The sequence below is a fragment of the Homarus americanus genome, unplaced genomic scaffold (assembly GCF_018991925.1).
Source record: "Homarus americanus isolate GMGI-L3 unplaced genomic scaffold, GMGI_Hamer_2.0 scaffold30535, whole genome shotgun sequence".
NCBI lineage: Eukaryota > Metazoa > Arthropoda > Malacostraca > Decapoda > Nephropidae > Homarus > Homarus americanus.
Genome location: NW_024732440.1, coordinates 15048206 through 15070285, shown reverse-complemented (window position 1 = coordinate 15070285; position 22080 = coordinate 15048206). Strand labels below are relative to the sequence as shown.

Below are 22080 nucleotides of genomic sequence, written 5' to 3'. Positions count from 1 at the left end.
AGAGATGCAGGTGTGTATGTAACTGTGTTTTTGTTTGTTTTGAGAAGCAAGTGGTCATTGAGAGTCATAATGAATCTTTTGTGCCATAACCGCCTTTTAAAGTGCCACATCGACCCCCCCGTGAAAGAGTTCCCCTCGCCGACCAACAATGGGCCTGCCGTCACCTCCCTCGGCTTTGTTTATTCGGGTGATGAGTGGTGGAGGTCCGGTGTGAAAATGAAAAGGACGTTCAGAATATTGTTTAAAATATTCCCTGCCATTCAATACAGGGAAGACAATTTATCCTTTAAAACCTGCTTGTTGGGTGTGACTTTTGACAGTACGGTGACAGTCGTATTGTATCTGTGAGCCGAAGTTGTTTATTGCAGACGTCCACCAAGTCTGCGAACACCGCACTGTGAGAGAGAGAGAGGCGGTCGTTGTACAGTATCAAAATAATATAGTTTCAACCTCCGCCGGTCGTAAGTTGAGAGCTAGAGGGGTGTCAGAACACATTATTCCCTGTAGTGTTAGAGGCAGCAGCTTCCGGCCTGGCACTTGTCTTTCACACACACACACACACACACACACACACTGGCGGAGAGGGTAGGGAGAGGCGTGTGTAGCGTTATCTTGTGACTCGCTCGTGACGTGACGCGACTTAATGTGACGTGTGGTTCATTCCCCGCCTGTTACTTAAAATGACACTAGGCTTCATAAACGCGTGACTCGTTCTCCTATTGTTGAGGTGACTCGTTCTAGCATTGAGGTGACTTGTTCTCCTACTGTTGAGGTGAATTGTCTCAGCATTGAGGTGACTTGTTCTCCTATTGTTGAGGTGACTCGTTCTCCTACTGTTGAGGTGACTCGTTCTAGCATTGAGGTGACTTGTTCTCCTACTGTTGAGGTGACTCGTTCTAGCATTGGAGGTGACTTGTTCTCCACTGTTGAGGGGTGACTCGTTCTCCTACTGTTGAGGTGACTTGTCTCCTACTGTTGAGGTGACTCGTTCTAGCATTGAGGTGACTTGTTCTCCTGTTGAGGTGACTTGTTCTCCTATTGTTGAGGTGACTTGTTCTACTGTTGAGGTGACTCGTTCTAGCATTGAGGTGACTTGTTCTCCTACTGTTGAGGTGACTCGTCTAGCATTGAGGTGACTTGTTCTCCTACTGTTGAGGTGACTCGTTCTCCTACTGTTGAGGACTCGTTCTCCTACTGTTGAGGTGACTGTTCTCCTACTGTTGGGGTGACTTGTTCTCCTATTGTTGAGGTGACTTGTTCTCTCTATTGTTGAGGTGACTTGTTCTCCTACTGTTGAGGTGACTTGTTCTCCTACTGTTGAGGTGACTTGTTCTCCTACTGTTGAGGTGACTTGTTCTCCTACTGTTGAGGTGACTCGTTCTAGCATTGAGGTGACTTGTTCTCCTACTGTTGAGGTGACTCGTTCTCCTAGCATTGAGGTGACTTGTTCTCCTACTGTTGAGGTGACTCGTTCTCCTACTGTTGAGGTGACTTGTTCTCCTAGCAGTGAGGTGACGCAGGCTGTACTCGCCTAAGCCAGGATGAGTTCTCCTGTCTCAAGTTAAACCCGGTAGGACTCCCGAGGAGTGAGCCAGTGCCCCGGGAGTACAATAACAATCCTTGGAGTACGGCACCAGCGTCCTCCCTCCCTCCCACGGTGTAGCAAATTGCCTCGGTGAGTAAGATGTGTGTAATCCCTCGAGTACAATGTCGTCACCTTTCGAGTATGGTTCACTACCGTTTGTCATTTACTGTAATACACAAAAAAAGTGAAGTTTTGTTGTTAAGAGAGTTTAGGAGATGGTGGTGTCAGTGGTGGTGATGGTGGTGGTGGGGAGACCGCAGAGAGAATGCGCCTTGCCGCTTGAGCCGTCATTTCCAAGGAGATTGTTGTAGTGTGTGTGTGTGTGTGTTTACCGTCAAGTGCTGTAGCCCTTGTCGGATTTCTTCACTCATCACCTCTCTCTCTCTCTCTCTCTCTCTCTCTCTCTCCTCTCTCTTTATCTCATCTCTCTTATCTCATCTCTCTTATCTCATCTCTCTCTCTCATCTCTCTCTATCTCTCATCTCTCTATCTCTCCTCTTATCTCTCTCTCTCTCTCTCTTATATCTCTCTCATCTCTCTCTCTTTATATATCTCTATCTCTCTCTCTCTCGACCTGGTGTCCTTTCTCAGGTATGTCCCCGCTGTTCTGCACTGACCTGGATAAATTAGCCCAGCCACTTGGTTCCTCTCTCTCTCTCTCCTGTCTGGTATCGTCCTTGTGGTGCGTCGTAGTGTAGTGGTATCGTGTAGGTAATTGCCATGTATTTGAGTGTAGGTAGTCCAATATTGCTCTCCCGACAGGTAGGAGGTAGTCCGTATTGCTCTCCCCGACAGGTATTGATAGTCTAGTATTGCTCTCCCGACAGGTATGGTATCCAGTATTGCTCTCCCGACAGGTATAGGTAGTCAGTATTGCTCTCCCGACAGGTATAGGTAGTCAGTATTACTCACCCCGACAGGTATAGGTAGTCCGGTATTGCTCTCCCCGACAGGTATAGGTAGTCTAGTAAGCGCTCCCCGACAGGTATAGGTAGTCCATATTACTCACCCCGACAGGTATAGGTAGTCCAGTATTACTCACCCCGACAGGTATAGTACTCGGTATTGCTCTCTTCGACAGGTATAGGTAGTCGAGTATTACTCACCCCGACAGGTATAGGTAGTCCATGTGCACTCACCCCGACAGGTATAGATAGTCGGTATTGCTCCCCGACAGGTATAGGTAGTCCAGTAAGCTCTTCCCGACAGGTATACAGTAGGTAGTCAGTATTGCTCCGACAGGTATAGGTAGTCCAGTATTACTCACCCCGACAGGTATAGGTAGTCCAGTATTACTCTCCCCGGCAGGTATAGATAGTCCGGTATTACTCACCCCGACAGGTATAGATAGTCAGTATTGCTCTTCCCGTATTGATAGTCCAATTGCTCTCCCCGACAGGTATAGGTAGCCTAGTGAAAGTTCTCCCCGACAGGTATAAGTGATCCAGTATTCCCCGACAGGTATAGATAGTCGTATTGCTCCCCGACAGGTATAGGTAGTCTAGTAAGCTCTCCCCGACAGGTATAGGTAGTCAGTATTGCTCCGACAGGTATAGGTAGTCGGTATTGCTCTCCCCGACAGGTATAGGTAGTCAGTATTACTCACCCCGACAGGTAAAGGTAGCGGTATAGCTCATTGTCTTCCTTGCACTCATAACAGAGCGATTCATTGTTGTTGTTTATTGAAGGCCAGGTAACAAGCAGAATGAATTGTATTTTTCTTTGTTTTTTTTGGTTTGTGATAAAGATACTGAATAATATTTTCCTCCACTGGGTTAATGTTGGGCTCAGTCAAGACGAGACCGTAGATTAGGCGGCGAATGACTTCCTGTGTGTGTGTGTGTCGGGTTTAATTGAGGATTAATGGGTCAGAGCTGTTAAATTGCTTTTACGGTTGATTAATTTGACTGTCGAAGCACTTGGCCTGGGGAATGGGTGCGAGACGACATCATCCGGCTTAGGGGTGTGTCGTTAGTTTCTGCTGAAGGATAATGGCGGCGTAGAATGTGGGCTGCAACCGGGAGCCGTGGAGATGTGCCGTGGTTGTTGTCGGCCGGCGCACAGGAAGGAAGGTGGGAGGGAAGGGGGCGGGAGGAAGGAAGGCAGGAGAGGAGAACGGGAGGAAGGAAGACAGAGGGAAGGAGCTTGACCTATAAGCTGTATATAACGCATCCTGAGCTGGGGACCTAGACGGGGGTGAAGGACCTGAGGATGGAGAACATTATAGGAGGGAGGAGGTTAGGGTTGTTATCGAAGTGAAGGAGAGTGGGGAGAGTTGTTCCAGGTGTTTTTGTTGGGATTTATTACAAGGGTGGACAGGGGGAGGCTGTGTTGTGTTCCTGAGGGTGGTGGTGGTGCGGGTGATGGGGGAGACAAAAGGATGGGTGGGGGGATGGGTGGAAGAGGGATGGATGGGGGGAAGAGGGATGGGTGGGGAGGAAGAGTGATGGGTGAGGGAGAGGAGGTTGGTTCAAGTGAAAGAAGGAAGCTCGGTGGGGCGTAAACAGGAAGAAGTTTAGGTGGAGATGTGTGGGGGTGGGGGGGGGGGTTATGATAGAGACGATAGTGGTGGTCGTAGTGATAACAAGGCTGACTGGTTCTCTGGTGAGCTCTTGTTTTTATTTATATTTTAGTTAGGTGGCCAGGAAGACAAGATAATTTGTGCTTTATTTCTAGTGGTGATGGTAACTGGTGATGACGGTAGTGATGATGATGATGATGGTGGTAATGGTGGCTGATGAAGATGGTAGAGGCTGTGATGATGGTAGAGGCAGTGAAAATGGTGGTAGAGGCAGTAATCTGGGAAAAACCTCGCGTTAAGTAGACTGTATCGACTAAACAGGTTCGCAGTGTTGTTGGGAGGAGAGGGTCAGGCCACAGTGTTGGGAGAGAGGTCAGGCCACAGTGTTGGGAGGAGGGCCATGCAGTGTTGAAGGAGAGGCCAGGCCACAGTGTTGGGAGGAGAGGGTCAGGCCACAGTGTTGGGAGGAGAGGGTCAGGCCACAGGTGTTGGGAGGAGGTCAGGCCACAGTGTTGGGAGGAGGTCAGGCCACAGTGTTGGGAGGAGAGGTCAGGCCACAGTGTTGGGAGAGAGGTCAGGCCAGATGTTGGGAGGAGAGGTCAGGCCACAGTGTTGGGGAGAGGTCAGGCCACAGTGTTGGGAGGAGGTCAGGCCACAGTGTTGGGAGGAGAGGGTCAGGCCACAGTGTTGGGAGGAGGAGGTCAGGCCAAGTGTTGGGAGAAGGGTCAGGCCACAGTGTTGGGAGAGAAGGGTCAGGCCACAGTGTTGGGAGAAGGTCAGGAGCCACAGTGGGGGAGGGAGAGGGTCAGGCCACAGTGTTGGGAGGAGAGGTCAGGCCACAGTGTTGGGAGGGAGAGGTCAGGCCACAGTGTTGGGAGGAGAGGTCAGGCCAGTGTTGGGAGGAGGAGTCAGGCCACAGTGTGGGAGGAGGAGAGGTCAGGCCGTGTGGGGAGGAAGGTCAGGCCACAGTGTTGGAGAGGGGTCAGGCCACAGTGTTGGAGAGAGGGTCAGGCCACAGTGTTGGGAGGAGGGGTCAGGCCACAGTGTTGGGAGGAGAGGTCAGGCCACAGTGTTGGAGGAGAGGTCAGGCCAGTATTGGGAGGAGAGGGTCAGGCCACAGTGTTGGGAGAGAGGGTGAGCACAGTGTTGGGAGAGGGCCAGGCCACAGTGTTGGGAGGAAGGTCAGGCCACAGTGTTGGGAGGGAGGGTCAAGCCAGTGTTGGGAGGAGAGAGAGTGAGCCACAGTGTTGGGAGAGAAGGCCAGGCCACAGTGTTGGAGAGAGAGGGCCAGGCCACAGTGTTGGAGGAGAGGGCCAGGCCACAGTGTTGGAGGAGAGGTCAGGCCCAGTGTTGGAGGAGAGGGTCAGGCCACAGTGTTGGAGAGAGGTTCAGGCCACAGTGTTGGAGGAGAGGGTCAGGCCACAGTGTTGGAGGAGGAGGGTTCAGGCCACAGTGTTGGAGGAGGGCCAGGCCACAGTGTTGGGAGGAGGTCAGGCCACAGTGTTGGAGGGAGAGGTCAGGCCACAGTGTTGGGAGGAGAGGGTCAGGCCACAGTGTTGGAGAGAGGTCAGGCCACAGTGTGTTGGAGGAGGAAGAGGTCAGGCCACAGTGTTGGGAGGAGAGGTCAGGCCAGAGTGTTGGGAGGAGAGAGGTCAGGCACAGTGTGGGGAGGAGGTCAGGCCACAGTGTTGGGAGGAGAGAGGGGCAGGCCACAGTGTTGGGAGGAGAGGGTCAGGCCACGGTGTTGGGGGAGGTCAGGCCACAGTGTTGGGAGGAGAGGTCAGGCCACAGTGTTGGGAGGAGGAGAGGGTCAGGCCACAGTGTTGGGAGAGGTCAGGCCACAGTGTTGGGAGGGTCAGGCCACAGTGTTGGGAGGGTCAGGCCACAGTGTTGGAGAGGTCAGGCCACAGTGTTGGAGGAGGGTCAGGCCACAGTGTTGGGAAGGTCAGGCCACAGTGTTGGGAGGGCCAGGCCACAGTGTTGGGGAGGAGCTGAGCCACAGTGTTGGGAGGGCCAGGCCACAGTGTTGGAGGAAGGTCAGGCCACAGTGTTGGAGGAGGTCAGGCCACAGTGTTGGAGGTCAGGCCACAGTGTTGGGAGGAAGGGCCAGGCCACAGTGTTGGAGAGGGCCAGGCCACAGTGTTGGGAGAGGGCCCAGGCCAGGTGTTGGAGGAGAGGTCAGGCCACAGTGTTGGAGGAGGGTCAGGCCACAGTGTTGGAGGAGAGGTCAGGCCACAGTGTTGGGGAGGAGAAGGTCAGGCCACAGTGTTGGGAGGAGGTCAGGCCACAGTGTTGGGAGGGAGAGGTCAGGCCACAGTGTTGGGAGGTCAGGCCACAGTGTTGGGAGGAGGTCAGGCCACAGTGTTGGAGGAGGTCAGGCCACAGTGTTGGAGGAGAGAGGAGGTCAGGCCACAGTGTTGGAGGAGGTCAGGCCACAGTGTTGGAGAGGGTCAGGCCACAGTGTTGGAGGAGGAGGAGGTCAGGCCACAGTGTTGGGAGGAGAGGGTCAGGCCGCAGTGTTGGGAGGAGGAGGTCAGGCCAGTGTTGGGAGGAGGCAGGCCACAGTGTTGGGAGGAGGACAGGGTCAGGCCACAGTGTTGGAGGACAGGTCAGGCCACAGTGTTGGAGGTCAGGCCACAGTGTTGGAGGTCAGGCCACAGTGTTGGGAGGAGAGAGGTCAGGCCACAGTGTTGGGAGAGAGGTCAGGCCAAGTGTTTGGAGGGAGTCAGGCCTGATGTTGGGAGGTCAGGCCACAGTGTTGGGAGGAGAGGTCAGGCCACAGTGTTGGGAGGAGAGGTCAGGCCACAGTGTTGGGAGGAGAGTCAGGCCACAGTGTTGGGAGAGGTCAGGCCACAGTGTTGGAGGGGTCAGGCCACAGTGTTGGAGGGAGAGGTCAGGCCACAGTGTTGGAGAGGGTCAGGCCACAGTGTTGGGAGGTCAGGCCACAGTGTTGGAGAGAGGTCAGGCCACAGTGTTGGAGGAGGTTCAGGCCACAGTGTTGGAGAGAGACCAGAGGACGCTTGAGAATCGCCAGGCATAACACGGTAACAGGCGAAACACTTTAACAAGGCTTGATTGAAAACGGGGGGGGCGGTGCAAAGATCGAGACGAGACCAACGAGAAGAGATCACCAGGCCAGAAAACAGGTCTCGAGCAGAATGAAGACGAGACCAGACAAGGGGTGTGGAGGGGGAGGGGGGAGGGGGGGGGCATTCCATGCTGTGATGAAGGTGAGGCGGAGATCGTGACCAGAGAGACCTCACTGGTGGATCGAGACCAAGACAGCCTTAGGTCGAGGCCGTGCGGGGCAGAGACGAGACCTGATAGATGCAATGACTGACACACCAGACAGACAGACAGACAGATGTCCTAAAACACAAGCAGGTATAACAACTGCACACATTAACAATATGCCCAGATAGACACACATAATATGAAGTCAGACGCATTTACTAGTCATGTATCAGACACACACACACACACACACACACACACATTATCACTCGATAAGACAAATACATTAAGTTCCACCAGAAAACACAGACACGTTTACAGTCACTGACAACCAGACACACACACGCACACACACGCACACACACACACACACACACACACACACACACACGCACACACACACACACAGATAAGCCAAAATCTACACACGAATGACAACGAACGACCCTCAGAGATAACATAGCCAACGTTACCTCACCTTACCTGTGGAGGCAGGGGGGGAGAGGGGGAAGAGTGTCACGGGAGTGAAATGAAATCACAAAGTTCAGAGGTAGATCTTAAAGTTAACCCAGTGGATCTTTTAACCTTTTTTGATTTTTACTCTTACCCCCACCCCACACTAAACCGATAGACTGAGGGGTTTAGTCGGGTGTATAAGAGGAGAGGAGGGGGTGGGGGAGAAGGTGGAGGGGGAGGAGGGGAAGAGGTGAGGCGGCATAAGCTGATGTGCATGCTAATTCTAACACACACACACACATACACTCCACCCACCACACCCACCCACCCACCCCAAAGAATTAGACCAAGGAGACATCTAGTCGTAGTAGTAATGGTAGAGAGACAAAAGAAAGATGAGAAGGAAACAGAAAGACGGAATATACAGGAGAAACTATTTTGCACAGAAGTAACCAGGAATAAAACAAACCGCCACATGAGAAACAGGTGATGGATGGTGGTGGTGTTGGGGATGGATGGTGGTGGTTGTTAGATGGTGGTGGTTGTTGGGGTTGGGGATGGTGGTGGTTGGGGGATGGATGGTGGTGGTTGTTGGATGGTGGTGGTTGTTGGGGATGGATGGTGGGTTGGGGATGGATGGTTGTTGGGATGGATGGTGGTGGTTGTGATGGATGGTGGTGGTTGTTGGGGATGGATGGTGGTGGTTGTTGGGATGGATGGTGGTTGTTGAGGTGGTTGTTGTATTGATGTGGGTTAATGGTGGTGTGTTGTGGTTGTGTTATGCTCTTTAGTAGTAGTTGTGGTGGTTGCTGTTGTGCTGTTTGTTGACGATTGTTGTTGCTGGTGGTTCTTGTTTGTTAGGTAGTGGTTGGAGATTGTGGTAGTAGTTGGTTGCTGAAGAGAAAGATGGAAGAGATGGGGTGAGAGGCTGGCTCTCCTCTCCTGGGTGACCCGCAATAACTGTTATCCCTGATCGATCGTCTGCAGCCTCTCTCTCTCTCTCTCATTGTTTCCTTCTCCTCCACGTCCTAGCCACGTTTCCCACCTCCACTCTTCTTCTTACTCTTCCCTTCCCCTCCTTCTCCTCCCTCCTCTTCCTCCCTCCTCTTCCCCCTCCTCCCTCCTCTTCCTCCTCCTCCCCCCTCTTTTGTCTGAAGGTCTGGTCTAGCCGACGTAGTTCAGCTTGCTTCCCTGTTCCTTAATTCTGCAGGTGGGCCATAACGGAGCCGTCTCCTCTATTTTACACACTCACTGGCTGGCTGGCTGTCTGGAGATGGGTGGGGGAGGGGGAGATAATGGGGGGTGGTGGAGAAGAGGTTGTGGGGAGAGAGGGAGAATGGTGGAGAAAGGGTTGTAAGGAAAGAGGGAGAATGGTGGAGAAGAGGCTGTGGGGAGAGAGGGAGAATGGTGGAGAAGGGGAGGGTAGGGGAGAAGAGGCTGTGGGGAAAGAGGGAGAATGGTGGTGAAGAGGCTGTGGGGAAAGAGGGAGAATGGTGGTGAAGGTATCGAGTGCGAGTTAGGACAGTTCTTTCATGAGGTCCCTTCTTATTTTGTCTGTGATATGTCTTTCTTCATGCTGTTTTTCCTCTCCTTTCTCTCCTTCCTCCTCCTCTCCTTCCTCTTTCTCTCCTTCCTCTCCTTCCTCTCCCTCTCCTTCCCCCTCTTCCTTCCCTTCCCCGCTTCCTTCCCTTCCCCCTCTTCCTTCCTCCTCCTCAACTATGTGTGTTTATTTGTATTAATTAACTCTTTCGAATAAATTATCTTAATGTCTCATATAAATGTCTATTGTGGAGTTTGTGCTGTGCTAGCTACGAGTATTTTCCCTGTATATAGTATCCCCCCCCCTGAGTGTGTGTAATGAAGTGGGCCGAGCTGGACTGTACCTGTTTTGGGGAGAGGGTTCAGGTGTGTTGGTAATGAGTCTCTCTCTCTCTCTCTCTCTCTCTCTCTCTCTCTCTCTCTCCGTAAAATGAGTTGACGTGAAGTTTGTCATCGTAGTAGAGGATCACTGTGGCGAATTAAAAAAGGAATAACGGAAGATGGCCACATAAACTGCTGCTGCTGTTTAGTTTCATGGTGCCGCCTTTGAAGTAATATGATCATCCCTCACCCTCACGTGCTGGGAAAAAAAACGCCTTCATTAGTCAGGGTGAGGAAAGGACACGCACTGGCATGACCAACGCTGTCTAAAGTCTCTCCTGAAAATATTAGGGCTTCGGCGTCATGGTTTTAACCGAGATGAAAAAAAAATGGATATAGGGCCACTCAGACAGGTTCACTCGTATCCCTCTTATGTCGTGCGTGCGTTGTGTGTGTGACCTTGGCACCTGACGTGTGTGTGTGTGTGTCTCCTCGGGTGTGGGAGGTGTGATATTTAGGTCACGGTACACACACACACACACACACACACGAAAACTGCCGTTCTGCAGATCAATGACTCGGACCTGACGGGTTGTTTTGGTGGTCAGTCATGATACAGACGCTCCCTCGGTCTGGTCTATTGGTCATGACTGATAATTTGTTTATTAGTCAAGGTGTTAATCGGGGTGATGTTACAGGTGGGTGGGTGTTTGTTAGTGGTAATATACACACTGGTATTGGTAGCAGTGAGTTAGAGTATAGTGTGTGTGTGTGTTGAGTTACCCCGTTCAAGTAGACCATAGGGTGTTGTGGTGATGGAGGTGAGTCAAGTGGTGATCACGTCTAGTCGTATATTAACAGAAAGCCGTGTTGGTGGTGTACCGCCCTAGAGAAAGATTCGCTTCCGAGTGGCCAAAATTTATTAATGTAAAGACTCCAGCGGAAACATTGCTAAAATCTCTCTCTCTCTCTCTCTCTCTCTCTCTCTCTCTCTCGTTTTTTTCTCCCCCCTCCCCCCTTCTACCTTCTCTCGAAGTTTTATCATCCTGTTAAGGTGTTTGAGTCTCTGCTAGTCTACCAAGAGTACCGGACATTTTCAGGGTATGGCAAAGTCACGAACTTGCACATCTTCCTCAGATATATCACCCAGGAGTGTAGGACTAAAGCCCCCTAGACCACATAATAAGAATTTTTATATAATTTTTATTCTTTATAGTTTACATTTATGAAGCTAACCTAATCTATTTTGCACTTTAACAGTGTGTGGTGTTGCCCGCACCTCCAGGGTCTCACTCATTGTCGCCATGAATTACTTGAATCGAGAGTGAGTCTAATTTGAAAAAAAAAATATATTTATGTACAGTCACCATAAAAAGTGTGTACTTTTCACCGTCAAACAATATGGAACTACGAACTATGAATTCTGACAAGTGGCATCCAGTCCTGGCGCCCTAATCCACTGTTTCACTTGACCTGGGCGCGCCAAGCCACCGCGCAATTTCACAGTTGACACCATGGTTGTTGGGTGCGCAGTTTGACGTCTTCATGGTGAACGATGGGACCTTGGTAGGAATGTAAATGCGTCAACTCTGCCCGATGATTTCCTAAATGATCACTACAGCTATGCCGCAACGTAACCACCAACATGGACCACGTTACACATTGTTCACAAGATTAATCTACTAACAATACTTACTAGGGATAAAACAGGAAATGTGTCAAGCAAGTGATATATGGCATTTTGTAATATCCACCGTCTGTGGTAACATTGTTTGGCGCGAAATATGCTGATAATTTTTTTGGTGTACACATTAAATTAGTGTCTTAGTGTTTTATACTGTAGTAGTATTGTCCACTGCCTGCCCCTAAGTCTGTCTGCTCCAGTTCATGTGTGTGTCTCCTTCAGTTCTAGTCTTGAATTATAAACTCGTCGTCTCGGGAACATAATTTGAGCCTGAATATTTATCTCCGGCACAGTGTTTCCTTCGTGTAGGCCTCTTGTACTTGTTCCACAATTAGGATTTTATTCCCTTGTGTTGAAGTTATGGGGAGGGGAGGCCGGCCTTAATTCAGCAGGTTGTCGTCTGGGGTCCTCAGTAATGGCGGCGAGGACCTGGATCTCTTATTGATTATTATTATTATTATTATTATTATTATTATTATTATTATTATTATTATTATTATTATTATCATTATCGAAGTTTCGCCAGTTTAGTAAAATATCTTCCTTTTCGGGGGGATTAAGTTGATTGAGAACAGAATTGGTGGAGGACTACTGTGCCAGGGGAGTGGATTGATCGTCTGGCTGGCTGCTGTCTGGGTGTGCAGTTCCTTCATAGCTCGCTGAAGCGCCAGAGCTCACCTCACCTATCGTGTGGCTCTAGAATCTGGGTTTAGTAATTTTGAACATTGTTTGTACACACTAGTTTACGGGAACCTAGCAGGTGCGTTCTTAGGAGTATCCACACCAAGGTGGTAACATTGTCCTCAACAGGTTGGATAAAAGATGGCAAAATTTTTGGAACGAATGGTGAAATAATCAGTGGATACCAGTCAATTTACTTGACATACATATTTTAGGGACATTTTTTCCAACAGTAATGTTACAAACATTTCCGTATAATTTCCACAACCTTGTTGATAAGTTACCATCACATGTTACCGACAATGTTGTGTTGGTGTGGATCCAACCTTACATCTCCAGTTTCGAGGAGATTTCGATCTTCTTTGATGCAACTGTCTCTTTTAGATACCGTAAATGCGTGTGTGCGCCTAAGAGGTGTCTTCGTTAATTGGGGTGGTGAATGGTGTGTGTGAGCGTGGCGAGTTAATTGCTGGTTGAGTTCCGTAATAAGTGTAGTGGTCACAACTTGGTCCCGTTAGCTCTCCTCTCGGTATTAAACTCCGTCAGTGTCGGTGTGTGCTCTTTTGACACACACACACACTGACTAACTGACTATGCAATAAACGTGAAGGCTACCTACAGGGCGTTGAGTTGAGTTACCTATACATTTTAAAATTACAAAAAGTCGCCAGGAACTGTCCAGACGGTGATGGAACGTTGGCTAGATATAGAATTAACAAGAGACGTATCGCCGGAAGATTAGCCTCCTCTCACCCCCCCCCCCTTATTTCACCTGATTAAACACCATAACGTTATACCTGGGTATTAAGTTAGGTTAATGTCAGGGTGGTTAATCTTAAGTGGAAATAAGCGGAGGGGCTAATCTTCAGGTGATCTTTTTTAGTAGAAAATCACAAATTGAATCCTGAAATAGTTTAATTATTAATATCTAGTAATATGTTGTTTGTATAAGGTATAGGCTCTTTTACCTGCCTGTGTGTATAGTAAGAAGAGTCCCTTGTGTGTGTGCTGAAGTATAGATGAGACGCTGGTCTTTTGTCCTCGAGGAAGCAAAGTCTGTACTACTGTAGTCTCTGTTACACCAATCTAAAATTTAGGTTACACTTAAAGATTAAAATTAAACTTGTGACTATAAACAAGGAGAGGTGACCTGGGGGATGACTTAACACCTGCAGTAGCCACAGTCGTTAATGAAACTCTACCTAATTACCTTTCATTGTAGGTAATTTATTTCATACCAACTTAATATTAGAGTAATTTTTGTTTCACAGTTGCGAGTTTTACCAGAACAAACCGGGTCAATGATTATTACTTCTTTCAGTGAAAATATCAAACACCCTAAAAGACTTGATTGACCCCCGTGAGTATAACTATGACTTAACCCCCAGCGGTGCAGTACTCGAGGGGATGGCTTATATTCACTAATGTTTAGACTTCGTTTAATATCGACGCATTTTAACGACTTTGGTGAAATTATCCCCAGACTTTCCCCAATTTTGAAAGAAAGAAAAAAAGAAACCTAGTGGGCTGAACGACTTTAAAAAAAATCATTTGTTTGTTTATATGGACAGACGAAGAAACGCTTTAGAAGGAACACTTGTGATAGTTGTAAAATGAGAAGAGGAGAAGGAGAGGACACACACACACACACACACACACACACTCACACACCCACGAGCTTGTGTGTGTGTGGAACATAGATCGAGATGGTGTGAGTCGTTTCCACCCCTTGGTCGTCGCCCTCGGCATTAGTGATGTTACAGTCTGGTCATATCCGCAATGCTGGAGGCGGCGGTGGGTGACTTGTCTTGACGTGTGTTGCTGGGATATACACACACTCTCTCTCTCTCTCTCTCTCTCTCTCTCTCTCTCTCTCTCTCTCTCATATTGGCCACACCCTTCACTGACTTACACCCATACCTCCTCTGCCCAGCCAACACCCACGACCACACCCTTTATGGCCTCGCCCTTCACACCCCCTCACACCCACCTCTCTTTCTCTCTTCGGGGGTTAATACTTTTGATAATTGATCCTTGTGGTAACTGATCCTGCTAACTTGTGGTGTGGGTTGGGGGGAGGCTGGGTACTAGTGGTGGGTGAGTCTGTCTGTCTCAGTTGATCTTTGTGGGTTCTCGACTCTGAACCGTGTCACCCACCGCTACCACCACCAGACAAGAACCGTTACCACTACTTAACCACCCTCTAGTGACAGCTGTTACGTTATCCACTAATACTATTGTTACAGTTAGTCAGTCACTAGTAAATGAAACTGCGTATTCGAGCTGTTTACCTGCAGGGTTCATATTAATAGTTATAAAGGTAATCTACACATAACATGCACGGTAAAATGGATCCCTAGGGTGTTTGGGGGCCGTCGCAAGCACAGCAAGAGAGTGGCATTGGGTTACTGACGGAGCAAGCAGCGTGCCGATCGATCTCCGCCGCCGCTGACTCGTGATGTCCATGTAGCCTTCACTCTCCCATTCCTGTCTCTGCTGCACCGTCTCGCTCGTACTGTACGGTGACTCTTGGGCCGTATAGGGTGGGTTAGGTACTGTAGTATATAAGGGATTCTTGTCTGTCCGTTGTACAGTCCCCTTCACTAGTGCGTGTACAGGGACTCGTCATATAAATATTACACAAATCATTATCTTAGAGATATTCGGTTTAATTTTGTTTTAATTTGATTCAATAGTGTGTTTTACTATTGCTAGTTTCCTTCTGTCGAGTGTAAACAAACACAGGGCTGCCACACTGCACGAAACCTGACGAGCCCCTATAAACGCACTGATGACGGGGACTGGACCTTGTTAAAAACATTTAAATTTATTTGAGGGGCTGATGTTTTAGCCCCTTAATGATAATGGTTTAACCCCTTGATAACGATGGTTTAACCCCTTGATGACCATGGTTTAATCCCTTGATGACCATGGTTTAATCCCTTGATGACCATGGTTTAATCCCTTGATGACCATGGTTTAATCCCATGATGACCATGGTTTAATCCCTTGATGACCATGGTTTAATCCCTTGATGACCATGGTTTAGTCCCTTGATGACCATGGTTTAGTCCCTTGATGACCATGGTTTAATCCCTTGATGACCATGGTTTAATCCCTTGATGACCATGGTTTAATCCCATGATGATCATGGTTTAGTCCCTTGATGACCATGGTTTAATCCCATGATGACCATGGTTTAATCCCATGATGATCATGGTTTAGTCCCTTGACCATGGTTTAATCCCATGATGACCATGGTTTAATCCCTTGATGACCATGGTTTAATCCCATGATGACCATGGTTTTTAATCCCTTGATGACCATGGTTTAATCCCATGATGACCATGGTTTAATCCCTTGATGACCATGGTTTAGTCCCTTGATGACCATGGTTTTTAGTCCCATGACCATGATCATGGTTTAATCTCTTGATGACCATGGTTTAGTCCCTGATGACCATGGTTTAATCCCATGATGACCATGGTTTAATCCCATGGATGACCATGGTTTAATCCCATGATGACCATGGTTTTAATGACCTCTTGATGACCATGGTTTAATCCCATGATGACCATGGTTTAATCCCTTGATGACCATGGTTTAATCCTTATGACCATGGTTTAATCCTTGATGACCATGGTTTAATAATGACCCCTTGATGACCATGGTTTAATCCCTTGATGACCATGGTTTTCCCCGATGGACCATGGTTTAATCCCTTGACCATGGTTTAATCCCATGGTTGATGACAATGGTTTAATCCCTTGATGACCATTGTTTAGTCCCTTGACCATGGTTTAATCCCATGATGACCATGGTTTAATCCCTTGATGATCATGGTTTAGTCCCTTAATGACCATGGTTTAATCCCTTGATGATCATGGTTTAATCCCTTGATGACCATGGTTTAATCCCATGATGACCATGGTTTAATCCCTTGATGACCATGGTTTAATCCCTTGATGATCATGGTTTAGTCCCTTGATGACCATGGTTTAATCCCATGATGACCATGATGACCATGGTTTAATCCCATGATGACCATGGTTTAGTCCCTTGATGACCATGGTTTAATCCCATGGTTTATGATGACCATGGTTTAATCCCATGATGACCATGGTTTAATCCCTTGATGACCATGGTTTAATCCCATGATGATCATGGTTTAGTCCCATGATGACCATGGTTTAATCCCATGATGACCATGGTTTAATCCCATGATGACCATGGTTTAGTCCCTTGATGACCATGGTTTAATCCCTTGATGACCATGGTTTAATCCCTTGATGACCATGGTTTAGTCCCTTAATGACCATGGTTTAAGTCCCATGATGATGACCATGGTTTAGTCCCTTGATGAATGGTTTAACTTGATGACCATGGTTTAATCCCATGATGACCATGGTTTAATCATGATGACCATGGTTTATGATGACCATGGTTTAATCCCTTGATGACCATGGTTTAATCCCTTGATGACCATGGTTTAATCCCCCTTGATGACCATGGTTTAACTACCTTGATGACCATGGTTTAACCCCTTGATGACGATTGATTGATCCTTTGGTGTCCTTGGTTTAATCCCCTGAGACTTTTCAACTGCTTAAACCATCGTCCCAATAGGTTATAGCTTAAACCACCGTCTCAGAGGATTATATATTGCCTTAGATTTGAAGGCTAAAATAACGTATTACGAAGAATAATATTATACCATCCAACAGGTTATGATATAATTAATCCCTTTTCTATGTTTTTAATTAATTTTGTCTATTTCACACGATTATACAGGTACATAGGTTTGGTGGATCACGTGAAGATGAGCCACCCCATCTAATTTCACCCGATGGTATAAACACCCTAACACTATACCTGGTGTAAGGTTAGGTTAGGGTGGTTTAAGCAAGAGGTTAAATGAGTTGGGGGTGCAGTAGTCTTGGCGTGATCCAGTTTGTTTTTGTTGTGTACTGTACTAACTCCGGCTGTCTCTCTCCCTCCTTCCACAGGCCACCATTGGTATCGACTTCCTGTCCAAAACGATGTACCTTGAGGATAGAACGGTGAGTACTGGTGTTCTTGGTGTATGTGTGTGTGTCTGTCCATCCATCTGCGTGTGGGTTGTTTTGTGTGGGTGTGGTGTGGGTGTATGTATGTATGTATGTATGTATGTATGTATGTATGTATTTGTAGTGGTATGTTTGTATGTGTAGTGTGTGTATTTATGTATGTAGTGAGTGTGTGTACACATGTGGTGTGTATTTATAGGAGTGGTGTGTGTGTGTATGTATGTATGTATGTATGTATGTATGTATGTATGTATGTATGTATAGGAGTTGTGTGTGTGTGTGGTTAGGAATGTGTATATATATATATATATATATATATATATATATATATATATATATATATGTGTAGTGTGTGTATAAGTATGTGTAGTGTATAGGTATGTGTAGTGTGTGTGTATATATAGGTATGTATAGTGTGTGTGTATAGGTGTGTAGTGTGTGTGTGTATGTGTGTGTGTGGTGTGTGTGTATAGGTGTGTAGTGTGTGTGTATAGTGTGTAGGTGTGTATGTGTAGTGTGTGTGTAGATGTTGTGTAGGTGCAATGTGTGTGTGTGTGTGTGTGTGTGTGTGTGTGTGTGTGTGTGTGTGTATAGGTATGTGTAGTGTGTGTGTATAGGTGTGTAGTGTGTGTGTATATAGGTGTGTAGTGTGTGTGTGTGTGTGTGTGTAGTGTGTGTGTAGTAGTGTGTGTGTAGGTGTGTAGTGTGTGTGTATAGGTGTGTAGTGTGTGTGTGTGTATAGGTGTGTGAGTGTGTGTGTGTATAGGTGTGTAGTGTGTGTGTGTATAGGTGTGTAGTGTGTGGGTGTATAGGTATGTGTAGTGTGTGTGTATAGGTGTGTAGATGTTGTGTAGGTGCAATGTGTGTCCGTGTCCCCCCCCCCCTCGGTCTAGGACCAAAGCTGATACCTTCCGCAAGAAGAAAGCGGCGGCCCAGCACGAACTTCGTAATCTAAAGAATGACTGGTTTAAAAATAAAGCATGTTAAACACAATAACTTGCAAATAAACACAAGGTGTGCAAATTTCTCAATTCCACTAAAACATTTTATGGGCCAATCACTCATGGCACAGCACCCCTCCACTCATCTGACAGTAACTCCCTAATTAAAGATGAAGAAGGCATCCTTCAGCACTAGAAAGAGCACTACCATGTGCTGCTCAACTGCAACACCGATGTAGATGTCCTGACTACCCAACAGGTCCCTCAGCATCCAGAACTGACCCATCTCAGCTATCCTCCATCCCAAGATGAGGTAGCTACTGCCATCAAACGGATGAAAAATAACAAAGCCTCGGAACTTGATGGAATCCCAGCCGTAGTGCATAAAGCAGGAGGACTTCTGCTTACCAGTCATCTCCACTCTCTCCTGGAGAATATATGGGAAAAGGAGGAACTCCCCCAAGCTCTTAGAGGCGCCTCCATAGTCAATATTTAAAAGAACAAGGGAGACCGGTCAGACTGTGGCAACTACCGTGGAATCTAGCTGCTGTCCATAGCTGGCAAGATTATCGCCTGAGCCATAAACAGACTTCTTCCTGAGACAGAAAACATCCTCCCAGAAACTCAATGTGGCTTTAGACCATCACGTGGCACCACTGACATGCGTGATCTTTGCTGCACGCCAGATACAGGAAAAGTGCAGAGAACAGCGACGTGACCTGTACATGGCCTTCATTGACTTAACCAATGCCTTCAACTTGGTCAACAGCGAAGCCCTCTGGCGGACCCTCAGCCATTTTGGCTGCCAACCAAAATTCATCGCCTTTGTAAGGCAACTCCACGATGGCATGAACGGCAGCGTCCTGCACAATGGCACCCAGTAGTTCTTCCCCATCCAAACGGGGGTAAAACAAGGACGTATACTGGGCGGGCCCCAGTTGTTAGGAATCTGGCAATGGCTTTGTCCCGATTGAAGTTGCCAACACACTCTGTTTGCAACTGAACCACCATGAGATCCGTCAGGTGGTCATCAGTGAGACGACTGTGCCAGTCTGTCTTAATGAGTTTGACCTGGCTATAACCACGTTCAGCATCAGCCGACCTAGCTGGAATGGAAAGCAGTAGGTCAACCAGATGGAGAAATGAGGCACACCTTTCTCCGTATGATTGGTTGATTTGTTGACCAAGACAGTCTTGAAACAAGTGGTCTTACTCTTGTAAATGTAACATTTGAGCACAGTCCATTCATTCTCTACCAAAGTAGGATTCAACTCTGCCTCCATCAGTGTTTTCTCAAGAGCCTGGGCCAACACTTGCACAGCACTATCCCCGAAATCTCCATTCCCACTGTACTCTGCAGGCCACAATTTGAAATTCAGAATCCGTGTTCTGGAGAATCGTACTGGCCATGTCAATAAATCTTTTGTTTAGACTTGAAATCAGTGATGTCAGCATATCACGCCTTGCAGTCTTGAAAGTGTTGCTTTTACCACTCAGCTTCTCTCCTTGGAACATGGTCGTGTCACCTTCCATAATCTTTCTCAGGCTGGGTCCTGGCCAAGTCAAATATTTGTTAAGTACATCAACTGCAGTCTGAATTTCATTCACGATAGCATAAATATTGGTTTGACCATGCTGGAACAGCTGAGAGGCCCCCAAGGCACTGCACCACATCCAGTAGGAGGTGAAGGTACTGGACTATGTCAGCACTGGTTAGAAGGAGCAGGTAGTTCTTAGCTTTTCTGGATGAATCCTTGTGGTACGCGGGATCATCAGGGTTCTGTATCTGCTGCATGTGGAGTACAATAGCCTTGTAACTCTTCAGTAGATGCTCCAATGCCTGCAGCATATATCTAGAAATGAATTCCTCAATAATAATTGTATACTGTATCTACATAGTTAGACTGCGTTTATTCATTACAATGCACGGTTTCCATACACCGTCACGAGTAGCGGTGGTATCTGTGTGTGACGTCATACAATCCCTGAACCGGCCTGGTGCACTAGGTGGCATTGCACCAACTCATTTGTCCAGTATTATCACACTACGTTATATCATTGAGTGTATATTTATTTTCATTTTCATATAAAGTGTTATATACAGTAAATGGGAATCCCTTCCGCTTGCAATACCGGTGATACAATTAAGATAACTAGCCCTTAAATTTTGGCCGGTCTCATGTGAATTTCTACCCCTGAAAGTGTGTATGTATGTGTGTAATGCGTGTGTGTATATTGTTTGTGTGAGATGTGTGGGCATATTGGGATTGGTAATACTGTAATAACATCTCTTGCTATTCTGATATTTTCACTCGGGAAATATTGTCATGACCATTTACTTTTTCCATTATACTTGGGTTCATTGTGGCCTTAACTGCAACTGGACTCAGATCTCTTCCCTCCCATAACTCTGCATTCTTTTTTCCTCTGATTTAAACTGTCATAAGGATAAATGGGGTGTACTCGCACAGTTCAAACATGTCCTTGAAATAAGATGGTTTTACTACAGGTTCGACTTCAGCTCTGGGACACAGCTGGACAAGAGAGGTTCCGAAGTCTTATTCCCTCATACATCCGAGACTCTACGGTTGCCGTTGTTGTTTATGATATAACCAGTAAGTTGACCCCTTTTTGCTTTTTATCAAATACAGTTCATGTGATATTGGTAGACCTAGAATGTACCATTAGCTTCACCCATTAGTATCTAGTATGAATGATTTATTGTACATTACTTCAAAACACTCGATACCGTACAGTAACTCGGCACATATTTGCCAAATATATACATATACCCGGTACTCCAGTCATCTTCACTTCCTCCTCTCTGTCTAGTGCAGGGTGGCCAAATTATAGAGTAACACAGGCTCCTTTATTCACCATCCTTCATTCCTTTTGCATGCTGTACCAATCTCATACACATCACGACTTTAAGATATAGATTAACTTTGCTATGGAACTTAAAGTATTCTTTTCTTTTTTCCAGATGCCAATTCCTTCCACCAGACATCAAAATGGATAGATGATGTTCGAACGGAGCGGGGGAGTGATGTGATCATTATGCTTGTAGGAAATAAGACTGATCTGTCAGACAAAAGACAGGTAAGTGATGTTTAGAAAGGCTTTTAGGAGGTTGTACAGTATTGTATGCACTTCCTCCCGTGGTAGACTGTCAATAGACTACTTCTCCATTATCAAAATTGCACACATTCAGGATGTAGGATTTAGTTCATTTTCACCCATTTACTATTTGGACTATTTACATATTTGTGTGCCCTCTATGGTATAGTATTTATTGTACAGTACATAAATTAGTAAACCCTATGTAGATGTGCTACATACACTACAGCACCTTTGAGTCTCCCTCCAGGCTAGTCACATCCTGTAATGACTCTAAAGTCGATCATAATTTTGCACTGTCTGTGGTACACTTCCACACGAGTTGATAGCTTGTTTGTTTTTTATTTCTCTGTTCCTTGTATACCTGTACTGTACTGATAATAAAATCTTAGCCATTTGCTAATAGAACTGTACCTGAAATAGATTAAGAATTGTAATTATTTATTTGATGTGTAAGGAGTCACTGACAAGGCTTTTAAGTAATGCAATCCTTATATCTGTATTAATATCTACTGTACTCACATTAAAGAATGAAGCTCCTATCAGTGGTATGTGTTGTTGTGAATCATTGATTCGTACTGTGTATATTCTTTAGAGAATTTGTTAACAGTGATAATATTTTTTCCAGGTATCTACAGAGGAAGGTGAACGCAAGGCCAAGGAACTTAATGTGATGTTCATTGAGACTAGTGCAAAAGCAGGATACAATGTGAAACAGGTACGATATCTTGCATTATAGAAGTAGTTTTGGGAATGACGATGTTTAGAAATAATGTGAAGCACAGGTGTAGATTTAGGTGCAGCTACAGTATATGGACCTCCTCTTCACTTTCACATAATAGGTAGGTGCATTAATGACAGTATTTGTAGAGTGTAGGCATCTTAACATAGGTATGAACAGATGTGTCTAATACAGTACAGTACCTAGTACAGTA

The 22080-nt window shown here is 46.7% G+C and overlaps 1 protein-coding gene across 3 annotated transcripts in view; it reads left to right on the top strand.

Annotated features, from left to right (window-relative positions):
• LOC121868860 (ras-related protein Rab6) overlaps positions 1-22080 on the top strand; it is a 71871-nt gene that overhangs the window by 24764 nt on the left and 25027 nt on the right. For all 3 annotated transcript variants that reach the window (XM_042369852.1, XM_042369854.1, XM_042369853.1), the window contains exons 3-6: positions 17028-17081; positions 20538-20643; positions 21012-21127; positions 21774-21863. In XM_042369852.1, the coding sequence (XP_042225786.1) occupies positions 17028-17081; positions 20538-20643; positions 21012-21127; positions 21774-21863 (366 nt within the window). The remainder of the gene's footprint in view (positions 1-17027; positions 17082-20537; positions 20644-21011; positions 21128-21773; positions 21864-22080) is intronic.